The 21,446-nt window shown below is 49.0% G+C and overlaps 1 protein-coding gene across 1 annotated transcript in view; it reads right to left on the bottom strand.

Annotated features, from left to right (window-relative positions):
- The window catches only part of LOC144499967 (protocadherin-16-like), a 502,287-nt gene that overhangs the window by 89,197 nt on the left and 391,644 nt on the right, over positions 1-21,446 (bottom strand). The window contains exon 14 of the mRNA XM_078222709.1: positions 5,065-5,925. Coding sequence (XP_078078835.1) covers positions 5,065-5,925 — 861 coding nt within the window. The remainder of the gene's footprint in view (positions 1-5,064; positions 5,926-21,446) is intronic.

Here is a 21,446-nt window from a genome sequence, read left to right on the forward strand (position 1 = left end):
GTAAGTGAATGAGTGAGCGAGTGAGTGTGAGTGTGAGCGAGCAAGCGAGTGAGTGAATGAGTGAGCAAGTGAAGGAGTGAGTGAGTGTGTGAGCGAGTTAGTGATTGAGTGAACGAGTGTGTGAGTGAGACAGTGAGTGGGAGAATGGGTAACTGAGTGAGTGAGTGAGTGAGAGAGAGTGAGCGAGTGAGTGAGTGAGCGAGTCAGTGTGTGAGTGAATGTGAGCGAGTGTGTGTGAGTGTGCGTGAGTGAGTGTGAGCGAGTGTGTGAGTGAGTGAGTGAGAGAATGGGTAAGTGAGTGAGAGAGCGACTAAGAAAGTGGGTGAGTGATTGTGTGAGTGAGTAAGTGAGTGTGCGAGTGAGCAAGCGAGCAAGTGAGAGTGTGAGCGAGCGAGTGAGCGTATGAGTGAGTGAGAGGGTGAGGGAGTGAGCACGTGAGGGAGTGAGCGTGTGAGTGAGGGAGCGAGTGAGTGAGGGAGCGAATGAGTGAGGGAGCGAGCGAGTGAGTAAGCGAGCGAGTGAGTGAGTGAGCGAGTGAGTGAGTGTGAGTGAGTGAGCGAGCGAGTGAGGGAGTGAGTGAGAGTGAGTGAGTGAGCAAGTGAGGGAGCAGGTGAGGGAGCGGGTGAGTGAGTGATTGAGTGAGTGAGTGAATGAGTGAGCGGGTGAGTGAGTGATTGAGCGAGTGAGTGAGTGAGTGAGCGAGGGAGTGGGTGAGTGAGCGAGCGAGTGAGTGAGTGAGTGAGAGAATGGGTAAGTGAGAGAGCGAGTGAGTGAGCGAGTGAGTGAGTGTGAGTGAGTGAGTGAGTGAGTGAGCGAGTGAGTGAGTGTGTGAGCGAGTGAGTGAGCGAGCGAGCGAGAGTGAGAGAGCCAGCAAGTGAGCCTGCGAGCGAGTGTGAATGAGTGACAGTGAGTGAGTGAGTGAGCGAGTGAGTGTGAGTGAGTGAGTGAGTATGAGTGAGCGAGCGAGTGAGAGAGCGAGTGAGTGAGTGTGAGTGAGTGAGTGAGCGAGTGAGTGTGAGTGAGTGAGCGAGTGAGTGTGAGTGAGTGAGCGAGCGTGCGAGTGAGTGTGAGTGAGTGAGCGAGTGAGTGTGAGTGAGTGAGCGAGTGAGTGTGAGTGAGTGAGCGAGCGTGCGAGTGAGTGAGCGAGTGAGGGAGCGGCTGAGTGTGCGAGCGCGTGTGAGCGAGCGCATGTGAGTGAGTGAGCGAGTGAGTGAGTGTGAGTGAGTGACTGTGTGAGTGAGTGAGTGTATGTGAGTGAGTGAGTGTGTGTGAGTGAGTGAGTGAGCGAGTGAGTGAGCGAGCGAGTGAGTGAGTGAGCGAGCGTGTGAGTGAGCAATTGAGGGAGCAGGTGAGGGTGCGGATGAGTGAGTGAGTGAGTATTTGATTGAGTGAGCGAGCGAGGGAGTGAGAGTCAGTGAGTGTGCGAGTGAGTGAGTGACTGTGTGAGCGAGTGAGTGAGCGAGCGAGTAAGAGAGCGAGTGAGTGAGTGAGCGAGCGAGTGAGTAAGAGAGCGAGTGAGTGAGGGAGTGAGTGAGAGTGAGTGAGTGAGCAAGTGAGGGAGCAGGTGAGTGAGGTAAGTGAGTGAGTGAGCGAGGGAGCGAGCGAGTGAGTGAGTGTGTGAGTGAGCGAGCGAGCGAGTGAGCGAGCAAGTGAGTGAGCATGTGAGTGAGCATGAGTGTGTGAGTGAGTGTGTATGTGTGAGTGAGCGAGGGAGTGAGTGAGTGAGTGAGCGAGCGAGTGTGAGTGAGTGAGCGAGCGAGTGTGAGTGAGTGAGTGAGCGAGCGAGTGTGTGTGAGTGAGCGAGTGAGAGTGTGAGTGAGTAAGTGAGTGAGCGAGCGAGTGAGTGTGAGTGAGTGAGCAGCGTGCGAGTGAGTGAGCGAGTGAGGGAGCGGCTGAGTGAGCGAGCGAGTGTGAGTGAATGAGTGTGAGTGAGTGAGCGAGTGAGTGAGTGTGAGTAAGTGACTGTGTGAGTGAGTGAGGGAGTGAGTGAGTGAGGGAGTGAGTGAGTGTATGTGAGTGAGTGAGTGTGTGTGGGTGAGTGAGTGAGTGTGTGTGGGTGAGTGAGTGAGCGAGTGAGTGAGCGAGCGAGCGAGCGAGCGAGCGAGTGAGCAATTGAGGGAGCAGGTGAGGGAGCAGATGAGTGAGTGAGTACTTGATTGAGTGAGCGAGCGAGGGAGTGAGAGTCAGTGAGTGTGCGAGTGAGTGAGTGAGTGACTGTGTGAGCGAGTGAGTGAGTGAGTGAGCGAGCGGGTGAGTAAGCGAGCGAGTGAGGGAGTGAGCGAGTGAGTGAGTGTGAGTGCGCGAGCGAGCGAGTGAGTGAGGGAGTGAGTGAGAGTGAGTGAGTGAGCAAGTGAGGGAGCAGGTGAGTGAGGTAAGTGAGTGAGTGAGCGAGGGAGCGAGTGAGTGAGTGAGTGTGCGAGTGAGCGAGCGAGCGAGTGAGCGAGCGAGTGTGTGTGAGTGAGCGAGTGAGAGAGTGAGCAAGTGAGGGAGCAGGTGAGTGAGTGCGTGTGTGAGTAAGTGATTGAGTGAGTGATTGAGTGAGCGAGCGAGGGAGTGGGTGAGTGAGCGAGTGAGTGAGAGAATGGGTAAGTGAGTGAGTGAGCGAGCGAGAGACTGAGTGGGTGAGTGAGTGTGTGAGTGAGCGAGCAAGTGAGTGAGCAAGTGAGTGAGTGAGCGAGTGAACGAGCGTGTGTGAGTGAGCGAGCAAGCGAGCGAGCAAGTGAGGGAGCAGGTGAGGGAGCGGGTGAGTGAGTGAGTGCGTGTGTGAGTGAATGAGTGAGCGAGCGTGTGTGAGTGAGCGAGCAAGCGAGCGAGTGAGTGAGTAAGTGAGGGAGCGGGTGAGTGAGTGCATGTGTGAGTGAGTGATTGAGTGAGTGTTTGATTGAGTGAGCGAGGGAGCGGGTGAGTGAGCGAGCGAGTGAGTGAGTGAGCGAGCGAGTGAGTGAGCAAGTGAGAGTGAGTGAGAGAATGGGTAAATGAGTGAGTGAGCGAGCGAGTGAGTGAGTGTGTGATTGAGTGAGTGAGCGGGTGTGTGAGTGAGTGAGCGGGGGTGTGAGTGAGTGAGTGAGTGAGTGAGCGAGTGAGTGAGCGAGTGAGAGAGTGAGTGAGTGAGCGAGTGAGCGAGTGAGTAAGCAAGTAAGTGAGTGAGTGAGCAAGGGAGTGAGTGAGCGAGTGTGTGAGTGAGTGAGTGAGCGAATGCGTGAGTGAGTGAGTGAGCGAGTGAGCGTGTGTGTGAGCGAGTGAGTGTGTGAGCGAGTGTGTGAGTGAGTGAGCAAGGGAGTGAGTGAGCGAGTGCGTGAGTGAGTGAGCGAGTGAGTGAGTGAGCTAGTGAGTAAGTGAGTGAGTGTGAGTGAGTGAGCGAGCGAGTGAGTGAGCGAGTGAGTGAGCGAGTGTGTGTGAGTGAGTGAGCGAGGGAGTGAGTGAGCGAGTGTGTGAGTGAATGAGTGAGCGAGTGAGCGAGTGTGTGAGCGAGTGAGTGTGAGTGAGTGAGCGAGTGAGTGTGTGTGCGTGTGAATGTGAGCGAGTGAGTGTGAGTGAGGGAGTGAGAGAATGGGTAAGTGAGTGAGAGAGTGAGTGAGCGAGTGAGTGAGCGAGTGAGTGAGCGAGTGAGTGAGTGTATGAGTGAGTGAGTGAGCGATTGAGTGAGCGAGTGAGGGAGCGGGTGAGTGAGCAAGTGAGTGAGTGAGAGTGAGCAAGTGAGTGAGTGAGTGAGCGAGCGTGAGTGAGTGTGCAAGTGAGTGAGTGAGCGAGCGAGTGAGTGAGTGAGCGAGCGAGTGAGTGGGTGTGCGAGTGATTGAGTGAGCGAGTGAGTGTGTGCAAGTGAGTGAGTGAGAGAGCGAGTAAGTGTGAGTATGCGAGTGAGTAAGTGAGCAAGTGAGTGTGTGAGTGATTGAGTGATTGAGTGAGTGAGTGAGTGAGTGAGTGAGTGAGTGAGTGAATGAATGAATGAGTGCGTGAGTGTGTGAGTGAATGAGTGAGTGTGAGCGAGTGAGTGTGTGAGTGAACGAGTGAGTGAGTGTGTGAGTGAGTGAGTGAGTGAGTGAGTGAATGAATGAGCGAGCAGGTGAGTGTGTGAGTGAATGAGTGAGTGTGAGCGAGTGAGTGTGTGAGTGAATGAGTGAGTGTGAGCCAGTGAGTGTGTGAGTGAGTGAGTGAATGAATGAGCGAGCAGGTGAGTGTGTGAGTGAATGAGTGAGTGTGAGCCAGTGAGTGTGTGAGTGAGCGAGTGAATGAGTGAGTGAGTGAATGAATGAGTGAGCGGGTGAGTGAGTGAGCGATTGACCGAGCGTGCGAGTCTGTGAGCGAGTGAGTGAGTGTGGATAGTCAGAAGCTTTTTCCCAGGGTGGAAGAGTCAATGACTCGGGGGCACAGGTTTAAGGTGCGAGGGGCAAGGTTTAAAGGAGATGTAAGAGGCAGATTGTTTACACAGAGGGTGGTGGGTGCCTGGAACACGTTGCCGGGGGAGGGAGTGGAAGCGGATACGGGAGTGAGTTTTAAGGGGTGTCTTGACAAGTACATGAATAGGATGGGAATAGAGGGATATGGTCCCCGGAAGGGTAGGGGGTTTTAGTTAAGTCGGGCAGCATGGTCGGTGCAGGCTTGGAGGGCTGAAGGGCCTGTTCCTGTGCTGTAATTTTCTTCGTTCTTTGAATGAGTGAGTGAGTGAGTGAGCGAGTGTGAGTGAGTGAGTGTGTGTGTGTGAGCGAGTGTGAGCGATTGAGGGAGTGAGTGAGTGTGTGCGCGAGTGTGTGTGAGTGAGCGAGCGAGCGAGCGAGTGAGCGAGTGTGTGAGTGAGTGAGTGAGCGAGTGAGCGAGTGAGCGAGTGAGTGAGCGAGTGAGCGAGTGAGCGAGTGAGTGAGTGAGCGAGTGAGCGAGTGAGCGAGTGAGCGAGTGAGTGAGCGAGCGAGCGAGTGAGCGAGTGTGTGAGTGAGTGAGTGAGTGAGTGAGCGAGTGAGCGAGTGAGTGAGTGTGTGAGTGAGTGAGTGAGCGAGTGAGCGAGTGAGTGAGCGAGTGAGTGAGTGAGTGTCCTGTTGCTGAGGAACGAGGTGTTTCTTGTGCTCATACCTGGTGCAGAGTTCTCGGTCAGAGGGACCTCATTGATGCTTCGTCGGAACCGAATGCCCCGATATTGTTCCTCTCTCAGGTAGACCATCACAACTCCCGTGGACGAACAAGGCGGTGAACCCTGATCTGTCGCCACCACAAACAATGTCCGCTCGCTCTGAGTCATCGAAGACACAGAGGTCAGCAAGCGAATCTCTCCCGTGAAGGAGTTGATGCTGAACCCTGTTATCACTGCCGAGAATCGGTAAAATATGGAGGCGTTTGCACCAAAGTCTTTGTCCTCTGCCTTCATGGTGGCTACCACCTGGTTGACTGGGACGTGTTTGGAGATGTTTACAATGAGTGGGTCCACGATGAAAACTGGAGAATTATCATTGATATCCTTCACGTTTATTCTCACTCGAGTCGTGGAACTCCTGGGGTCGGAGGGAGCAGAGTCGACTGCTTGTACCAGGAATGTGTAAGTGGACAGTTTCTCCCGATCCAGGGACATGACCGTGCTAATCCTTCCCATCTCATCAATGTGAAACATACCCTGGACTTCACTGCTCAAATAATACAACACATCACCGTTAGATCCTTCATCATCATCAGAAGCAGAAACTTCCAGAACCACCGTCCCAGCTGCACTATTCTCTGGGATGTCGATGTTGTACGAGGAATCCATGAAGGTGGGTGAATTATCATTAATATCAAGCACTGTAATCGAGACAGTTACTGTGCTGCTATGTTGTGGGATCCCCTGGTCTCGGGCCAGAATGGTCAAGGTGTAGACTGAAATGGATTCCCTGTCCAGTCCTCTGTTTGTGGATAAAAGCCCTGTCTTCTTGTCAATCCTAAAATGTCCACTGGGATCGCCCTCTGCAACAGGAAAATAAATGGAGCAAAAATAAATCGTGTGAAAGTTTTGTTTTTCCATCGAACACACTGACATTGCCGGTTGTGACCTGGGTCCTTATTTCCCATCTCCACAACCTGAAGACACCAATTTCTGCTGACGCTCATTGGACCCTGTCCCTGGACTGAATTTCCCTCTCTCTAATCTCGGGCTCAGAGGAACGTGCCCAGTCCATCACCCTTCTGTAGCCTGTTACACAGAAACAGGAGAAGACCATTCAGCCCTTTGAGCCTATCAGACAGCAACAGGCAAAGGCCATTCATCCTCTTGCATTTGTTACACGTGAACAGGAAGGATGTGATTGCACTGGAGGGGGTGCGGAGGAGATTCACCAGGAGGCTGCCTGGGATGGAGCATTTAAGATATGAAGAGAGGTTGGATAGGCTTGGGTTGTTTTCATTGGAGCAGAGAAGACTGAGGGGTGACCTGATCGAGAAATAGAGTCATACAGCACAGAAAAGGCCCTTCTGCCCATCGAGTCTACACCAAGAAGAACCACCACTAAAGTCGCACTAATCCCATTTTCCAGGAATAGTCCAATATTTTTGAATGTTACGATATTTCAAGTGCTCATCCAAATATTTTTAAATGGTTGTAAGGTTTCCGGTCTCTACTACCTTCCCAGGCAGCGCATTCCAGATTCCCACCAGCCTGAGTGAAAACATTTTTTCTCAAATCCTCTGAATCTCCAGCCCCCACCCTAAAACTCTGCCCCCTCGTGATTGACCCCACAAGGGGAACAGCTGCTCCCTACTGTCCATTCCCCTCAATCTTACACACCTCAATCATGTCCCCACTCAGCCTCCTCTGCTCTGAAGAAAACAATCCAAGCCTATCCAGTCTCTCCTTATAGCTCAAACGCTCCATCCCAGGCAACATCCTGGTGAATCTCCTCTGTACCCCCTCGAGTGCAATCACATCCTTCCTATAGTGAGGTGACCAGAACTGCACACAGTATTCCTCCTTGTTCTTATACTCTATGCCACGACTGATAAAAGCAAGTGTCCCATTTACCTTCCTTAGCTATCCTACTCATCTGCTCTGCCACCTTCAGGGATCTGTGAATAATTACCCCAAGATCCCTCTGAGCTTCCCGGTGTCCTAACATTCATTAATACTCCTCTGCCTTGTTTCTCCTTCCAAAGTGCATCACCTCACACTTATCAGGGTTTAATACCATCTGCCACAGCTCTGCCCATCTGACCAGCCCATCTATATCGTCTTGTAACCTACGACCACCTTCTTCACTATTAACCACCCGACCAATCTTGGTGCCATCTGCAAACTTGTTACCTTTCCCCCCCACATTTCATCTGTATCATTTATGTATATAACAAACAGTAAGGGTCCCAGCACTGAACCTTATGGTGCGCCACTGGACACTTGGGCTCCAGTCACTCAAACATCCTTCTACCAACATTTTTTGTGACCTATTACTAAGCCAGTTTTGGACTCATTCTCGCCACGTTTCCCTCAATCCCATGTGCTTTAACCTTCTCAGTCTCCCATGTGGGACTTTGTCAAAGACTTTGCGAAAATCCATATAAACTACATCAATCGCACTACCATCATCCACACACTTGATCACATTAAAAAAATATTTGTCAAATATAAAGGATCCTAATTCTATAGATTCTCTGTGCTAAAGGATCCTAATTTTATAGATTCTCTGTGCTAAAGGATCCTAATTCTATAGATGCTGTGCTAAAGGATCCTAATTCTATAGATTATCTGTGCTAAAGGATCCTAATTCTATAGATTCTCTGTGCTAAAGGATCCTAATTCTATAGATTCTCTGTGCTATATAGATTTTGTGCTAAATGATCCTAATTCTATAGATTATCTGTGCTAAAGGATCCTAATTCTATAGATTCTCTGTGCTGTATAGATTCTGTGCTAGAGGATCCTAATTCTATAGATTCTGTGCTATAGGATCCTAATTCTATAGATTCTGAGCTATAGGATCCTAATTCCATAGATTCTGTGCTAAATGATCCTAATTCTATAGATTCTCTGTGCTATAGGATCCTAATTCTATATATTCTCTGTACTATAGGATCCTAATTCTATAGATTCTATGCTAAAGGATCCTAATTCTATAGGTTATGTGCTATATGATCCTAATGATATAGATTATCTGTGCTATAGGATCCTAATTCTATAGATTCTGTGCTATAGAATCCTAATGATCTAGATTCTCTGTGCTATAGGATCCTAATTCTACAGATTCAGTACGATAGGATTCAAGTTCTATAGGTTCTGTGCTATAGGATCCTAATTCTATAGATTATGTGCTATAGGATCCCAATTCTATTGATTGTGTGCTATAGGGTCCTAATTCTATAGATTATCTGTGCTATATGATCCCGATTCTATAGATTCTGTGCTATAGTGTCCTAATTATATAGATTATGTGCTATAGGATCCTAATTCTATAGATTATGTGCTATAGGATCCCAATTCTATAGATTCTGTGCTATCGGATCCTAATTCTATAGATTCTGTGATATCGGATCCTAATGATATAGATTATCTGTGCTATAGGATCCTAATTCCACAGGTTCAGTGCTATAGGATCCTAATTCTATAAATTCTGTGCTATAGGATCCTAATTATATAGATTCTGTGCTATAGGATCAAAATTCTACAGATTATGTGGTATAGGATCCTAATTCTATAGATTCTCCGTGCTATAGGATCCCCATTAGAACATAGAAACCCTACACTGCAGAAAGAGGCCATTTGGCCCATCGAGTCTGCACCGACCACAATCCCACCCAGGCTCTGCCCCCATATCCCCACATTTTTACCCACTAATCCCCCTAACCTACACATCTCAGGACACTAAGGGGCAATTTTTAGCATGGCCAATCACCCTAACCCGCACATCTTTGGACTGTGGGCGGAAACCGGAGCACCCAGAGGAAATCCACGCAGACACGAGGAGAATGTGCAAACTCCACACAGACAGTGACCCAAGCCGGGAATCGAACCCAGGTCCCTGGTATTCTCTGTGCTATAGGATCCCAATTCTATAGGTTCTGTGCTTTGGATCCTAATTTTGTAAATTCTCTGTGCCATAGGCTCCTAATTCTATAAATTCTCTGTGCCATAGTGGAGAGTGAAGAAAGTTATCTCCAATTGCAACGGGATCTTGATCAATTGGGCCAGTGGGCTGACAAATGGCTGATGGAGTTTAATTCAGACAAATGTGAGGTGATGCATTTTGGTAGATTGAACCAGGGCAGGACTTACTCAGTTAATGGTAGGGCGTTGGGGAGAGTTACAGAACAAAGAGATCTAAGGGTACATGTTCATAGCTCCTTGAAAGTGGAGTCACAGGTGGACAGAGTGGTGAAGAAGGCATTCGGCATGCTTGGTTTCATCGGTCAGAACATTAAATACAGGAGTTGGAATGTCTTGTTGAAGTTGGACAAGACATTGGTAAGGCCACACTTGGAATACTGTGTACAGTTCTGGTCACCCTATTATAGAAAGAATATTATTAAACTAGAAAGAGTGCAGAAAATATTTATTAGGATGCTACCGGGACTTGATGGTTTGAGTTATAAGGAGAGGTTGGATAGACTGGGACTTTTTTCTCTGGAGCGTAGGAGGCTGAGGGGTGACCTTATAGAGGTCTATAAAATAATGAGGGGCACAGATCAGCTAGATAGTCAATATATTTTCCCAAAGGTAGAGGAGTCTAAAACTAGAGGGCATAGGTTTAAATTGAGAGGGGAGAGATACAAAAGTGTCTAGTGGGGCAATTTTTTCACACAGAGGGTGGTGAGTGTCTGGAACAAGCTGCCAGAGGTAGTAGTAGAGGCGGGTACAATTTTATCTTTTAAAAAGCATTTAGATAGTTACATGGGTGTGATGGGTATAGAGGGATATGGGCCAAATGCGGGCAATTGGGATTAGCTTAGGGGTTTTTAAAAAAAAGGGTGGCATGGACAAGTTGGGCCAAAGGGCCTGTTTCTATGCTGTAAATCTCTATGACTCTCTGACTCCATAGGATCCTAATTCAATAGATTATCTGTGCTATAGATTCCTAATTCTATAGATTCACTGAGCAATAGGATCCTAATTCTATAAATTCTGTGCGATAGGATCCTAATTCTATAAATTCTATGCTGTAGGATCCTTATATAAATTATCTGTGCTATAGGATCCTAATTCTATAGATTATGTGCTATGGAATCCTAATTCTATAGATTCTCTGTGCTATAGGATCCTAATTCTATAGATCTGGTGCTATAGGATCCTAATTCTATGAATTATCTGTCCCAGAGGATCCAAATTCTATAGAATCTGTGGAATAGGATCCTGATTCTATAGATTTTATGTGCTATAGTATCCTAATTCTATATATTCTCTGTGCTATAGGATCCTAATTCTATAGATTTGCTGTGCTATAACATCCTAATTCTATAGATTCTCCGTGCTATAGGATCCCAATTCTATAGATTATGTGCTATAGGATCCTAATTCTATAGATTCACTGTGCTATAGGATCTAATTTCTATAGATTATCTGTGCTATAGGATGCTAGTTATATAGATTCTGTGCTATAGGATCCTAATTCTATAGATTCTCTGTGCTATAGGATCTTAAGAAGAGAACACAAAAAGGAGGACGGTGTCAGAATGATTGACCCTGAGTTCTGCGCTGATGTTCCAGCTACGTGGGCTCAAATATAGAAACATAGAAAACTACAGCACAAAAACAGGCCCTTCGGCCCCACATGTTGTGCCGAACATATCCCTACCTTTTAGGCCTACCTATATCCCTCCATCCTATTAAGTCCCATGTACTCATCCAGGAGTCTCTTGAAAGACCCTATTGAGTTTGCCTCCACCACCACTGACAGCAGCTGATTCCACTCGCCAACACCCTCTGTGTGAAAAACTTCCCCCTAACATTTCCCCTGTACCTACCCCCCAGCACCTTAAAGCTGTGTCTTCTCGTAGCAGCCATTTCCACCCTGGGGAAAAGCCTCTGAGAGTCCACCCGATCTATGCCTCTCAACATCTTATATACCTCTATTAGGTCTCCTCTCATCCTACGTCTCTCCAAGGAGAAAAGACCGAGCTCCCTCAGCCTATCCTCATAACGCATGCCACTCAATCCAGGCAACATCCTTGTAAATCTCCTCTGCACCCTTTCAATCTTTTCCATATCCTCCCTGTAATGAGGTGACTAGAACTGAGCACAGTACTCCAAGTGGGGTCTGACGAGGGTCTTATATAGCTGCATCATTATCCCCGGACTCCTAAACTCAATCCCTCGATTGATAAAGGCCAGCACACCATACGCCTTCTTAACCACCTCCTCCACCTGCGGGGCTGATTTTAGAATCCTATGGACCCGGACCCCAAGGTCCTTCTGATCCTCTACCATACTAAGAGTCTTTCCCTTTATATTGTACTCCTTCATCCCATGTGACCTGCCAAAATGGACCACTACGCATTTATCTGGGTTGAAGTCCATCTGCCACTTCTCCGCCCAGTCTTGCATCCTATCTATGCCCCTCTGTAACTTCTGACATCCCTCCAGATTATCCACAACCCAACCAACCTTCGGGTCGTCAGCAAACTTACCAACCCATCCCTCCACTTCCTCATCCAGGTCATTTATGAAAATGACAAACAGCAAGGGTCCCAGAACAGATCCCTGGGGCACACCACTGGTGACCGACCTCCAATTAGAAAAAGACCCATCTATACACACTCTCTGCCTCCTTTGGGCAAGCCAGTTCTGGATCCACTTTTTCTAGAAGCCTTGCATGGGGGACCTTATCGAACACCTTGCTAAAATCCATATAAACCACATCTACCGCTTTCCCTTCGTCAATGTGTTTAGTCACATTTTCGAAGAACTCCACCAGGCTCGTAAGGCACGGTCTACCTTTGACAAAGCCATAGAACATAGAACATAGAAAGCCACAGCACAAACAGGCCCTTCGGCCCACAAGTTGCGCCGATCACATCCCCACCTCTAGGCCTATCTATAGCCCTCAATCCCATTAAATCCCATGTACTCATCCAGAAGTCTCTTAAAAGACCCCAACGAGTTTGCCTCCACCACCACCGACGTCAGCCGATTCCACTCACCCACCACCCTCTGAGTGAAAAACTTACCCCTGACATCTCCTCTGTACCTACCCCCCAGCACCTTAAACCTGTGTCCTCTCGTAGCAACCATTTCAGCCCTTGGAAATAGCCTCTGAGAGTCTACCCTAACCAGACCTCTCAACATCTTGTAAACCTCTATCAGGTCACCTCTCATCCTTCGTCTCTCCAGGGAGAAGAGACCAAGCTCCCTCAACCTATCCTCATAAGGCATGCCCCCCAATCCAGGCAACATCCTTGTAAATCTCCTCTGCACCCTTTCAATGGCTTCAACATCTTTCCTGTAATGAGGTGACCAGAACTGCGCGCAGTACTCCAAGTGGGGTCTAACCAGGGTCCTATAAAGCTGCAGCATTATCTCCCGACTCCTAAACTCAATCCCTCGATTAATGAAGGCCAGTACGCCGTACGCCTTCTTGACCGCATCCTCCACCTGCGAGGCCGATTTAAGAGTCCTATGGACCCGGACCCCAAGGTCCTTCTGATCCTCTACACTGCTAAGAATGGTACCCTTCATATTATACTGCTGCTTCATCCCATTGGATCTGCCAAAATGGATCACCACACACTTATCCGGGTTGAAGTCCATCTGCCACTTCTCCGCCCAGTCTTGCATTCTATCTATGTCTCGCTGCAACTTCTGACATCCCTCCAAACTATCCACAACACCACCTACCTTGGTGTCGTCAGCAAACTTACCAACCCATCCCTCCACTTCCTCATCCAGGTCATTTATGAAAATGACAAACAGCAAGGGTCCCAGAACAGATCCCTGGGGCACTCCACTGGTCACTGACCTCCATGCAGAGAAAGACCCCTCCACAGCCACTCTCTGCCTTCTGCAGGCAAGCCAGTTCTGGATCCACAAGGCAACAGCCCCTTGGATCCCATGCCCTCTCACTTTCTCAAGAAGTCTTGCATGGGGGACCTTATCGAACGCCTTGCTGAAGTCCATATAGACCACATCCACCGCTCTTCCTTCGTCAATGTGTTTGGTCACATTTTCAAAGAACTCAACCAGGCTCGTAAGGCACGACCTGCCCTTGACAAAGCCGTGCTGACTACTTTTGATCATACTAAACTTCTCTAGATGATCATAAATCCTGTCTCTCAGGATCCTCTCCATCAACTTACCAACCACTGAGGTTAGACTCACCGGTCGGTAATTTCCCGGGCTGTCCCCGTTCCCTTTCTTGAATATAGGGACCACATCTGCAATCCTCCAATCCTCCAGAACCTCTCCCGTCTCCATCGACGATGCAAAGATCATCGCCAAAGGCTCCGCAATCTCCCCCCTCGCCTCCCACAGTAACCTGGGGTACATCCCATCCGGTCCCGGCGACTTACCAACCTTGATGCCATTCAATAGTTCCAACACATCCTCTTTCTTTATGTCCACATGCTCGATCCTTTCTGTCCACCGCAAACCAGCAGTACAACCACCCAGATCCCTTTCCACCGTGAATACCGAGGTAAAGTATTCATTAAGCACCTCCGCCATTTCTAACGGTTCCGCACAAACTTTTCCCCCTTCACCTTTTAAGGGTCCTATGCCTTCACATCTCATCCTTTTACTCTTGACATATTTGTAGAAAGCCTTGGGATTCTCCTTAATCTTACCCGCCAAGGTCTTCTCATGACCCCTTCTCGCTCTCCTAATTTCTTTCTTAAGCTCCTTCCTACATCCCGTATACTCCTCTAAATCCTTAACACCTCCTAGCTCTCTGAACCTTCTGTACGCCTCTCTTTTCTTATTCACCAGGTTCATCACAACCTTCGTGCACCACGGTTCCCGTACCCTACCAACACCCCCCTGTCTCATCGGAACGTTGTCATGCAGAGCTCCAGACAAACATTCCTTGAAAATCCTCCACTTTCCTTCGGTACTTTTCCCCAAGAATGCCTCCTTCCAATTTACCCGTCTAATTTCCTCCCTGATGACACTGTATTTCCCTTTACTCCAGAGAAACACTTTCCTAGCCTGCCTGATCCTATCTCTTTCCAATGCTATCGTGAAGGAGATAGAATTATGATCGCTATCCCCAAGATGCTCACCCACCGAGAGATCCTCCACCTGTCCAGGTTCATTAGCCAGCACCAGATCAAGTACAGCCTCTCCTCTAGTAGGCTTATCCACATACTGTGTCAGGAAACTCTCCTGGACACACCTAACAAACTCCTCTCCATCCAAACCCCTAGCCCTAGGGATATTCCAATCTATGTTTGGGAAATTAAAATCTCCCATCACGACAACTCTGTTATTCCTACATCTCTCCAGGATCTGTTTCCCCATCTGCTCCTCAACATCTCTGTTACTATTGGGCGGCCTATAGAAAACACCCAGCAACGTTACCGACCCCTTCCTGTTCCTAACCTCCACCCACAGAGACTCCGTAGTCAATCCCTCCACGGCGTCCACCTTCTCTACAGCCGTGACACTATCCCTGATCAACAGTGCCACTCCCCCCCCTCTCTTGCCTCCCTCCCTGTCCTTCCTGAAACATCTAAAACCCGGCACCTGAAGCACCCAGTCCTGTCCCTGAGACATCCAAGTCTCCGTAATGGCCACCACATCACAATTCGAAGCAGCAATCCACGCTCTAAGCTCATCCACTTTATTCACTACACTCCTGGCATTAAAATAGACACATCTCAGACCGTCAGCCTGAGCACTTCCCTTCTCCCTCACTCGTCTAACCTCCCTCTTACCCTGTTTACATTCCTTATCTATTTGCGAGCTAACCTCCTCGCTCTCAGTCCCCTCATTTTGATTCCCTCCCCCCAACCTTTCTAGTTTAAAGTCTCTCCAGTAGCCTTAGCCAACCTTCCCGCCAGGATATTGGTCCCCCTGGGATTCAAGTGCCACCCGTCTTTTTTAAACAGGTCACACCTGCCCCTAAAGAGGTCCCAATGATCCAAGTACCCAAATCCTTGTCCCTTGCTCCAGTCCCTCAGCCACGCATTCATTCTCCACCGATTCCTGTTCTCACTCTCCCGCGGCACAGGCAGCAATCCCGAGATTACTACCTTTGCATTCCTCTTTCTCAGCTGTCTACCTAACTCCCTATATTCTCTTTTCATGACCCCTTCCCTCTTCCTATCTATGTCAGCAGTACCTATATGCATCACGACCTTCGGCTCCTCTCCCTCCCCCTTCAGGATTTCTGGGACTCGACCAGAGACATCCCGGACCCCTGCACCAGGGAGGCAAACCACCATCCGAGAGTCCCGTCTGTGTCCGCAAAAACGCCTATCTGACCCCCTCACCGTAGAGTCCCCAATTAGCACTACCCTCCTTTCCTTACCCTTTTGCACTACTGGGCCAGGCTCAGCTCCAGAGACACTGCCACCGCTGCTTCCCCCAGGTGGGCTGTCCTCCCCAGTAGTACTCAGACAGGAGTACTTATTATTAAGGGGCACATCCACCGGGGTGCTCACCATCAACCGAGCTTTCTCCTTCCTCACTGTTACCCAGTTACCCTCCTCCCGTGGTCCCGGTGTGACCACCTGCCGATAGCTCCTGTCAATGACCTCCTCACTATCCCTAACCCGGCGAAGGTCCTCGAGCTGCAATTCCAGTTCCCTAACATGGTCCCTTAGGAACCGCAGCTCAACACACCCAGCACAGATATGGTCGTCCGGGAGGCTAGGAGCCTCCAGGACCTCCCACATCCTACATTGGGAACAACATACTGGCCTCACACTCATAATTGCCCCTTTAAACACACAGGGAAAAAAAAAAGTGAATGAAAATTTTAAACTTACCTTTCCTCCTCCTGTTTTCTCCAAAGCCCTGCTCTCACTGGGTCTTTTTTTTTAGGTTAGAGGAGGAGGGAGGGTGGGATACTCTACAAGTGTAGAGTATCGGGATTCCTCTCTGTTCCAATTTATTGGGGAAAAAAAAATCTCTCTCTCCCAGACCTCCCTGCGCGACCACTTCCGGGTTTAGATATTTTTAAAGAAAAAACCCGCGAAAAAGTAAGTTAAAAAAATAACAGCGCTTACCCGCAGCACTCCTCTCGCGAATCTCTCCCTCTCTGCTGCACTTCCAAGACGCAATGAGCTGAGTATTCTTGAGCATACTAAACCTCTCTAAATGCTCATAAATCTTATCCCTCAGGATCTTCTCCATCAGCTTACCAACCACTGAGGTTAGACTCACCGGTCGATAATTTCCTGGGCTATCCCTATTCCCCTTCTTGAAAATAGGAACCACATCCGCAATCCTCCAATCCTCCGGCACCTCTCTCGTCTCCATCGACGACGCAAAGATCATCGCCAGAGGCTCTGCAATCTCTTCCCTCGCCTCCCACAGAAACCTGGGGTACATCCCATCCGGACCCGGCGACTTATGTATCTTGATGCCATTCAAAGATTCCAGCACAACCTCTTTCTTAAAGTCCACATACTCAATCTTTTCAGTCCACCGCATGCCCACAGTACATCCACCCATGTCCTTCTCCTCTGTGAAAACCGAGGCAAAATACTCATTAAGCACCTCTGCCATTTCTACTGGTTCCGTACTGATTTTCCCGCCTTCACCTTTTATAGGCCCTATTCCTTCACGTCTCATCCTTTTACTTTTCACATATTTATAGAACGCCTTAGGGTTTTCCTTCATCCTACCTGCCAAGGCCTTCTCGTGACCCCTTCTGGCTCTCCTAATTTCCTTCTTTAGTCCCTTCCTACAAGCCGTATACTCATCTAGATCCCTATCTTTGCCAAGCTCTCTGAACCTTTTGTACGCTTTCCTTTTCTTCTCGACTAGGTCCCGCACAGCTTTCGTACACCACGATTCCTTTAACCGAGCAACTCCTCCCTGTCTGCTCGGAACATTGTCCTGTAGAACCCTAGAAAGACATTCCTTGAAAAACTGCCACCTCCCTTCAGTAGATTTCCCCGAGAATACCTCCTTCCAATTGAGAAGAACATAGAAAAACTACAGCACTAACAGGCCCTTCGGCCCACAAGTTGTGCCAAACACATCCCTACCTTCTAGACCTACCGATAACCCTCCATCCTCTTAATTCCCATGTACTCATCCAGGAGTCTCTTAAAAGACCCTATTGAGTTCGCCTCCACCACCACTGACGGCAGCCGATTCCACTCGCCCACCACCCTCTGTGTGAAAAACTTACCCCTAACATCTCCCCTGTACCTACCCCCCAGCACCTTAAACCTGTGTCCTCTCGTAGCAGACATTTCCACCCTGGGAAAAAGCCTCTGAGAGTCCACCCGATCTATGCCTCTCAACATCTTATACACCTCTATTAGGTCTCCTCTCATCCTTCATCTTTCCAAGGAGAAAAGACCGATCTCCCTCAGTCTATCCTCATAAGGCATGCCACTCAATCCAGGCAACATCCTTGTAAATCTCCTCTGCACCCTTTCAATCTTTTCCACATCCTTCCGATAGTGAGGCAACCAGAACTGAGCACAGTACTCCAAGTGGGGTCTGACGAGGGTCTTATATAGCTGCATCATTATCCCCGGACTCCTAAACTCAATCCCTCGATTGATAAAGGCCAGCACACCATACACCTTCTTAACCACCTCCTCCACCTGCGGGGCCGATTTTAGAGTCCTATGGACCCCCCGGACCCCAAGGTCGTTCTGATCCTCTACCGTACTAAGAATTACTCCTCTAATTTGCTGCCTTATGTCTTCATATTTCCCCTTACTCCATATAAACGCTTTCCTCGCTTGCCTGATCCTCTCTTTTTCCAATGCAAGCATAAAGGAGATAGAGTTATGATCGCTATCCCCAAGATGCTCTCCCACTGAGAGATCTGACACCTGTCCAGGCTCATTGGTCAGTATCAGATCAAGTACAGCCTCTCCTCTTGTAGGCTTGTCCACATGCTGTGTCAGGAAATCCTCCTGAACACACCTAACGAACTCCTCCCCATCTAATCCCCTTACCTGAGGGATATTCCAATCTATGTTTGGGAAATTAAAGTCTCCCATCACAACAACTCTGCTATTATTGCAACTCTCCAGGATCTGTTTCCCTATCTGCTCCTCCACCTCCCTGTCACTGTTGGGCGGCCTATAGAAAACTCCCAGCAAAGTGATCGACCCCTTCCCACTCCGAACTTCCACCCACAGAGACTCTGTAGACAATCCCTCCACAGCATACACCTTCTCTACAGCTGTGACACTATTCCTGATCAGCAGTGCCACTCCACCCCGTCTCTTGCCTCCCTCCCTGTCCTTCCTGAAACATCTGAATCCCGGCACCTGTAGTATCCAGTCCTGTCCCTGAGACAACCAAGTCTCCGTAATGGCCACCACATCACACTTCCAGGCATCGATCCACGCTCTGAGCTCATCCCCTTTATTCACTATACTCTTGGCATTAAAGTAAACACATCTCAATCCTTTGGTCTGAGCTCTCCCCTTCTCTATCCCCCGTCCATCCTCTCTCTTGCACCGTCTAGAACCCTTCTCTGTTTGCGAGCTAACTTCCTCGCTCCCAGTCACCTTGTCTCGATCCCCTCCCCCCAACCTGTCTAGTTTAAACTCTCCCCAGTAGCCTTAGCCAACCTTCCCGGCAGGATATTGGTCCCCCTGGGATTCAAGTGCCACCCGTTTTTTGTGTACAGGTCACACCTGCCCCTAAAGAGGTCCCAATGGTCCAGGAACCTGAATCCCTGCCCCCTGCACCAGTCCCTCAGCCACACATTCATCCTCCATCTCACTCCATTCCTGCCCTCACCCTCCCGTGGCACAGGCAGCAATCCTGAGATTACTACCTTTGCTTTCCTCCTTCTCAGCTGTCTCCCTAATTCCCTATACTCTCTTTTCATGACCCCTTCCCCCTTCCTTCCCACATCAGCGGTACCAATATGCACCGCTACCTCTGGCTCCTCTTCCTCCCCCCTCAGGATTTCTGGGAGTCGACCAGCGACATCCTGGATCCCGGCCCCAGGGAGGCAGACCACCATCCAAGACTCCCGCCTGCCTCCGCAAAAGCGCCTGTCCGACCCCCTTACTGTCGAGTCCCCGATTAACACTGCCTTCCTCCTCTTTTCCTTAGCCCTCTGAGTTACAGGGCCGGACTCCATTCCAGAGACACGGCCACTGCTGCTTCCCCCAGGCGGGCTGTCCCATCCAGCAGTACTCAGGCAGGAGTACTTGTTGTGTAGGGGCACACCCACCGGGGTGCTCTCAATCACCCGAGCTTTACCCTTCCTGGCTGTCACCCACTTGGCCTCCACCCGTGGCCCTGGTGTGACCACCTGATGATAGCTCTTGTCTATCACCTCCTCATTCTCCCTTAACAGCCTCAGATCCTCGAGCTGCAGTTCCAGCTCCCTAACACGGTCCCTCAGGAACCGCAGCTCGACACACTCCCTCACAGATGTGGATGTCTGGGAGGCCAGGTGCGTCAGGACCTCCCCCATCCTACACTGGGAATAACACACTGGCCTCACACTCATATTTGACCCTTTATACCAAGATACACAGAGAAAAATGAACATGAAAAAACTCACCCCTGCTCGCCCTGTCCCCCGAAGCCCTGTGAGCCAAAGCCCTTATAGCTCACACTCTGCTTCCCACTCACTCTGCTGCCCGCTCCCGACGCTGCCCGCTGTATACTGCGGCCTACCTTTTATACTTCGCGCGCTTAAAAAACCCTTCCCAGACTCCTTCGCAGCCCACTTCCGGTTTTCAGTTTAAAATTAAGAAAAATACTACTACAAAAATAAAGGCAAAAAAAACACACTAAATAAATAAATAAATAAATCAATCAACAAATAAATCTCTCACCAGCACTCCTGCCACAAATCACTCCCTCTCTGCTTGCTCCAGTGGAACAATGAGGGTGATCCTCACAGGTAACTGACTTTTAAAGTTAAAAAAAAAACCTTCCCAGTATATATCAGTATATATCACACTTTATTTTTATCAAATTAATGCAATTACTAATTCTGGAGTGAAATGCTAATGATCAATAATGATAAAAAAAACTTGTAAAAATCCATCTGGTTCATTCGTGTCCTTTACAGAAGGAAACCTGCCGTCCTTTCCCGGTCTGGCTAACATGTGACTCCAGAGCCACAGCAATGTGGGTGACTCTCAACTGTCCTGTGAACAAGTACAACTTTAATGGACAATAAACGCTAGCCAGCGATGCCCAGGTCCCATGACAGAATTAAAAGTATTATACAGGGAATAGATAAGATAGAAGGGAAGTTGTTTCCTCTGGTGGGTGAAACTAGAACTAGGGGGCATGGCCTCAAAATAAGGGGAAGCAGATTTAGGACTGAGTTGAGGAGGAACCTCTTCACACAAAGGAATGTGAATCTGTGGAATTCCCTGCCCAGTGAAGCAGTTGAGGCTCCCTCATTGAATGTTTTTAAGGCAAGGATAGATAGATTTTTGAACAGTAAAAGAATTAAGGGTTATGGTGAGTGGGCGGGTAAGAACAAAGAACAAAGAAAATTACAGCACAGGAACAGGCCCTTCAGTCCTCCAAGCCTGCACCGACCATGCTGCCCGACTGAACTAAACCCCCTACCCTTCCGGGGACCATATCCCTCTATTCTCATCTCATTCATGTATTTGTCAAGACCCCCCTTAAAAGTGGAGCTGAGTCCATGAAAAGATCAGCCATGATCTTGTTGAATGGCGGAGCAGGCTCGAGGGGCCAGATGGCCAACTCCTGCTCCTAGTTCTTATGTTCTTATTAAAACTCTGGTTGTTCTATTGAGACTCACTTCACAAAATACTGACAAATACACACACACACACACACAGACACACACACACACTGACACACACACACACACACTGACACACACACACACTGACACACACACACACACACTGACACACACACACACACTCATGGACACACACACACACACACTGACACACACACACACTCACGGACACACACACACTGACACACACACTCACGGACACGGACACACACACAAATTCACACACACACTGACACACAGACACACACACACTCACGGACCCACACACAAATACACACACACACACTGACACACACACACTGACACACACACAAATACTCACATACACTGACACACACACTGACACACACACACACACTGACACACGGACACACACACACTCACGGACCCACACACATACACACACACGCGGACACATGGACACACACACACACACACACACACAGACTCACACACATACACACACCCACTGACACACAGACACACACACACACCCACTGACACACTGACACACACACACACACACTGACACACACACACACTGACACACACACACACACACTGACACACACACACACTCATGGACACACACACACACACACTGACACACACACACACTCA

The sequence above is a fragment of the Mustelus asterias genome, chromosome 10, assembly GCF_964213995.1.
Source record: "Mustelus asterias chromosome 10, sMusAst1.hap1.1, whole genome shotgun sequence".
NCBI lineage: Eukaryota > Metazoa > Chordata > Chondrichthyes > Carcharhiniformes > Triakidae > Mustelus > Mustelus asterias.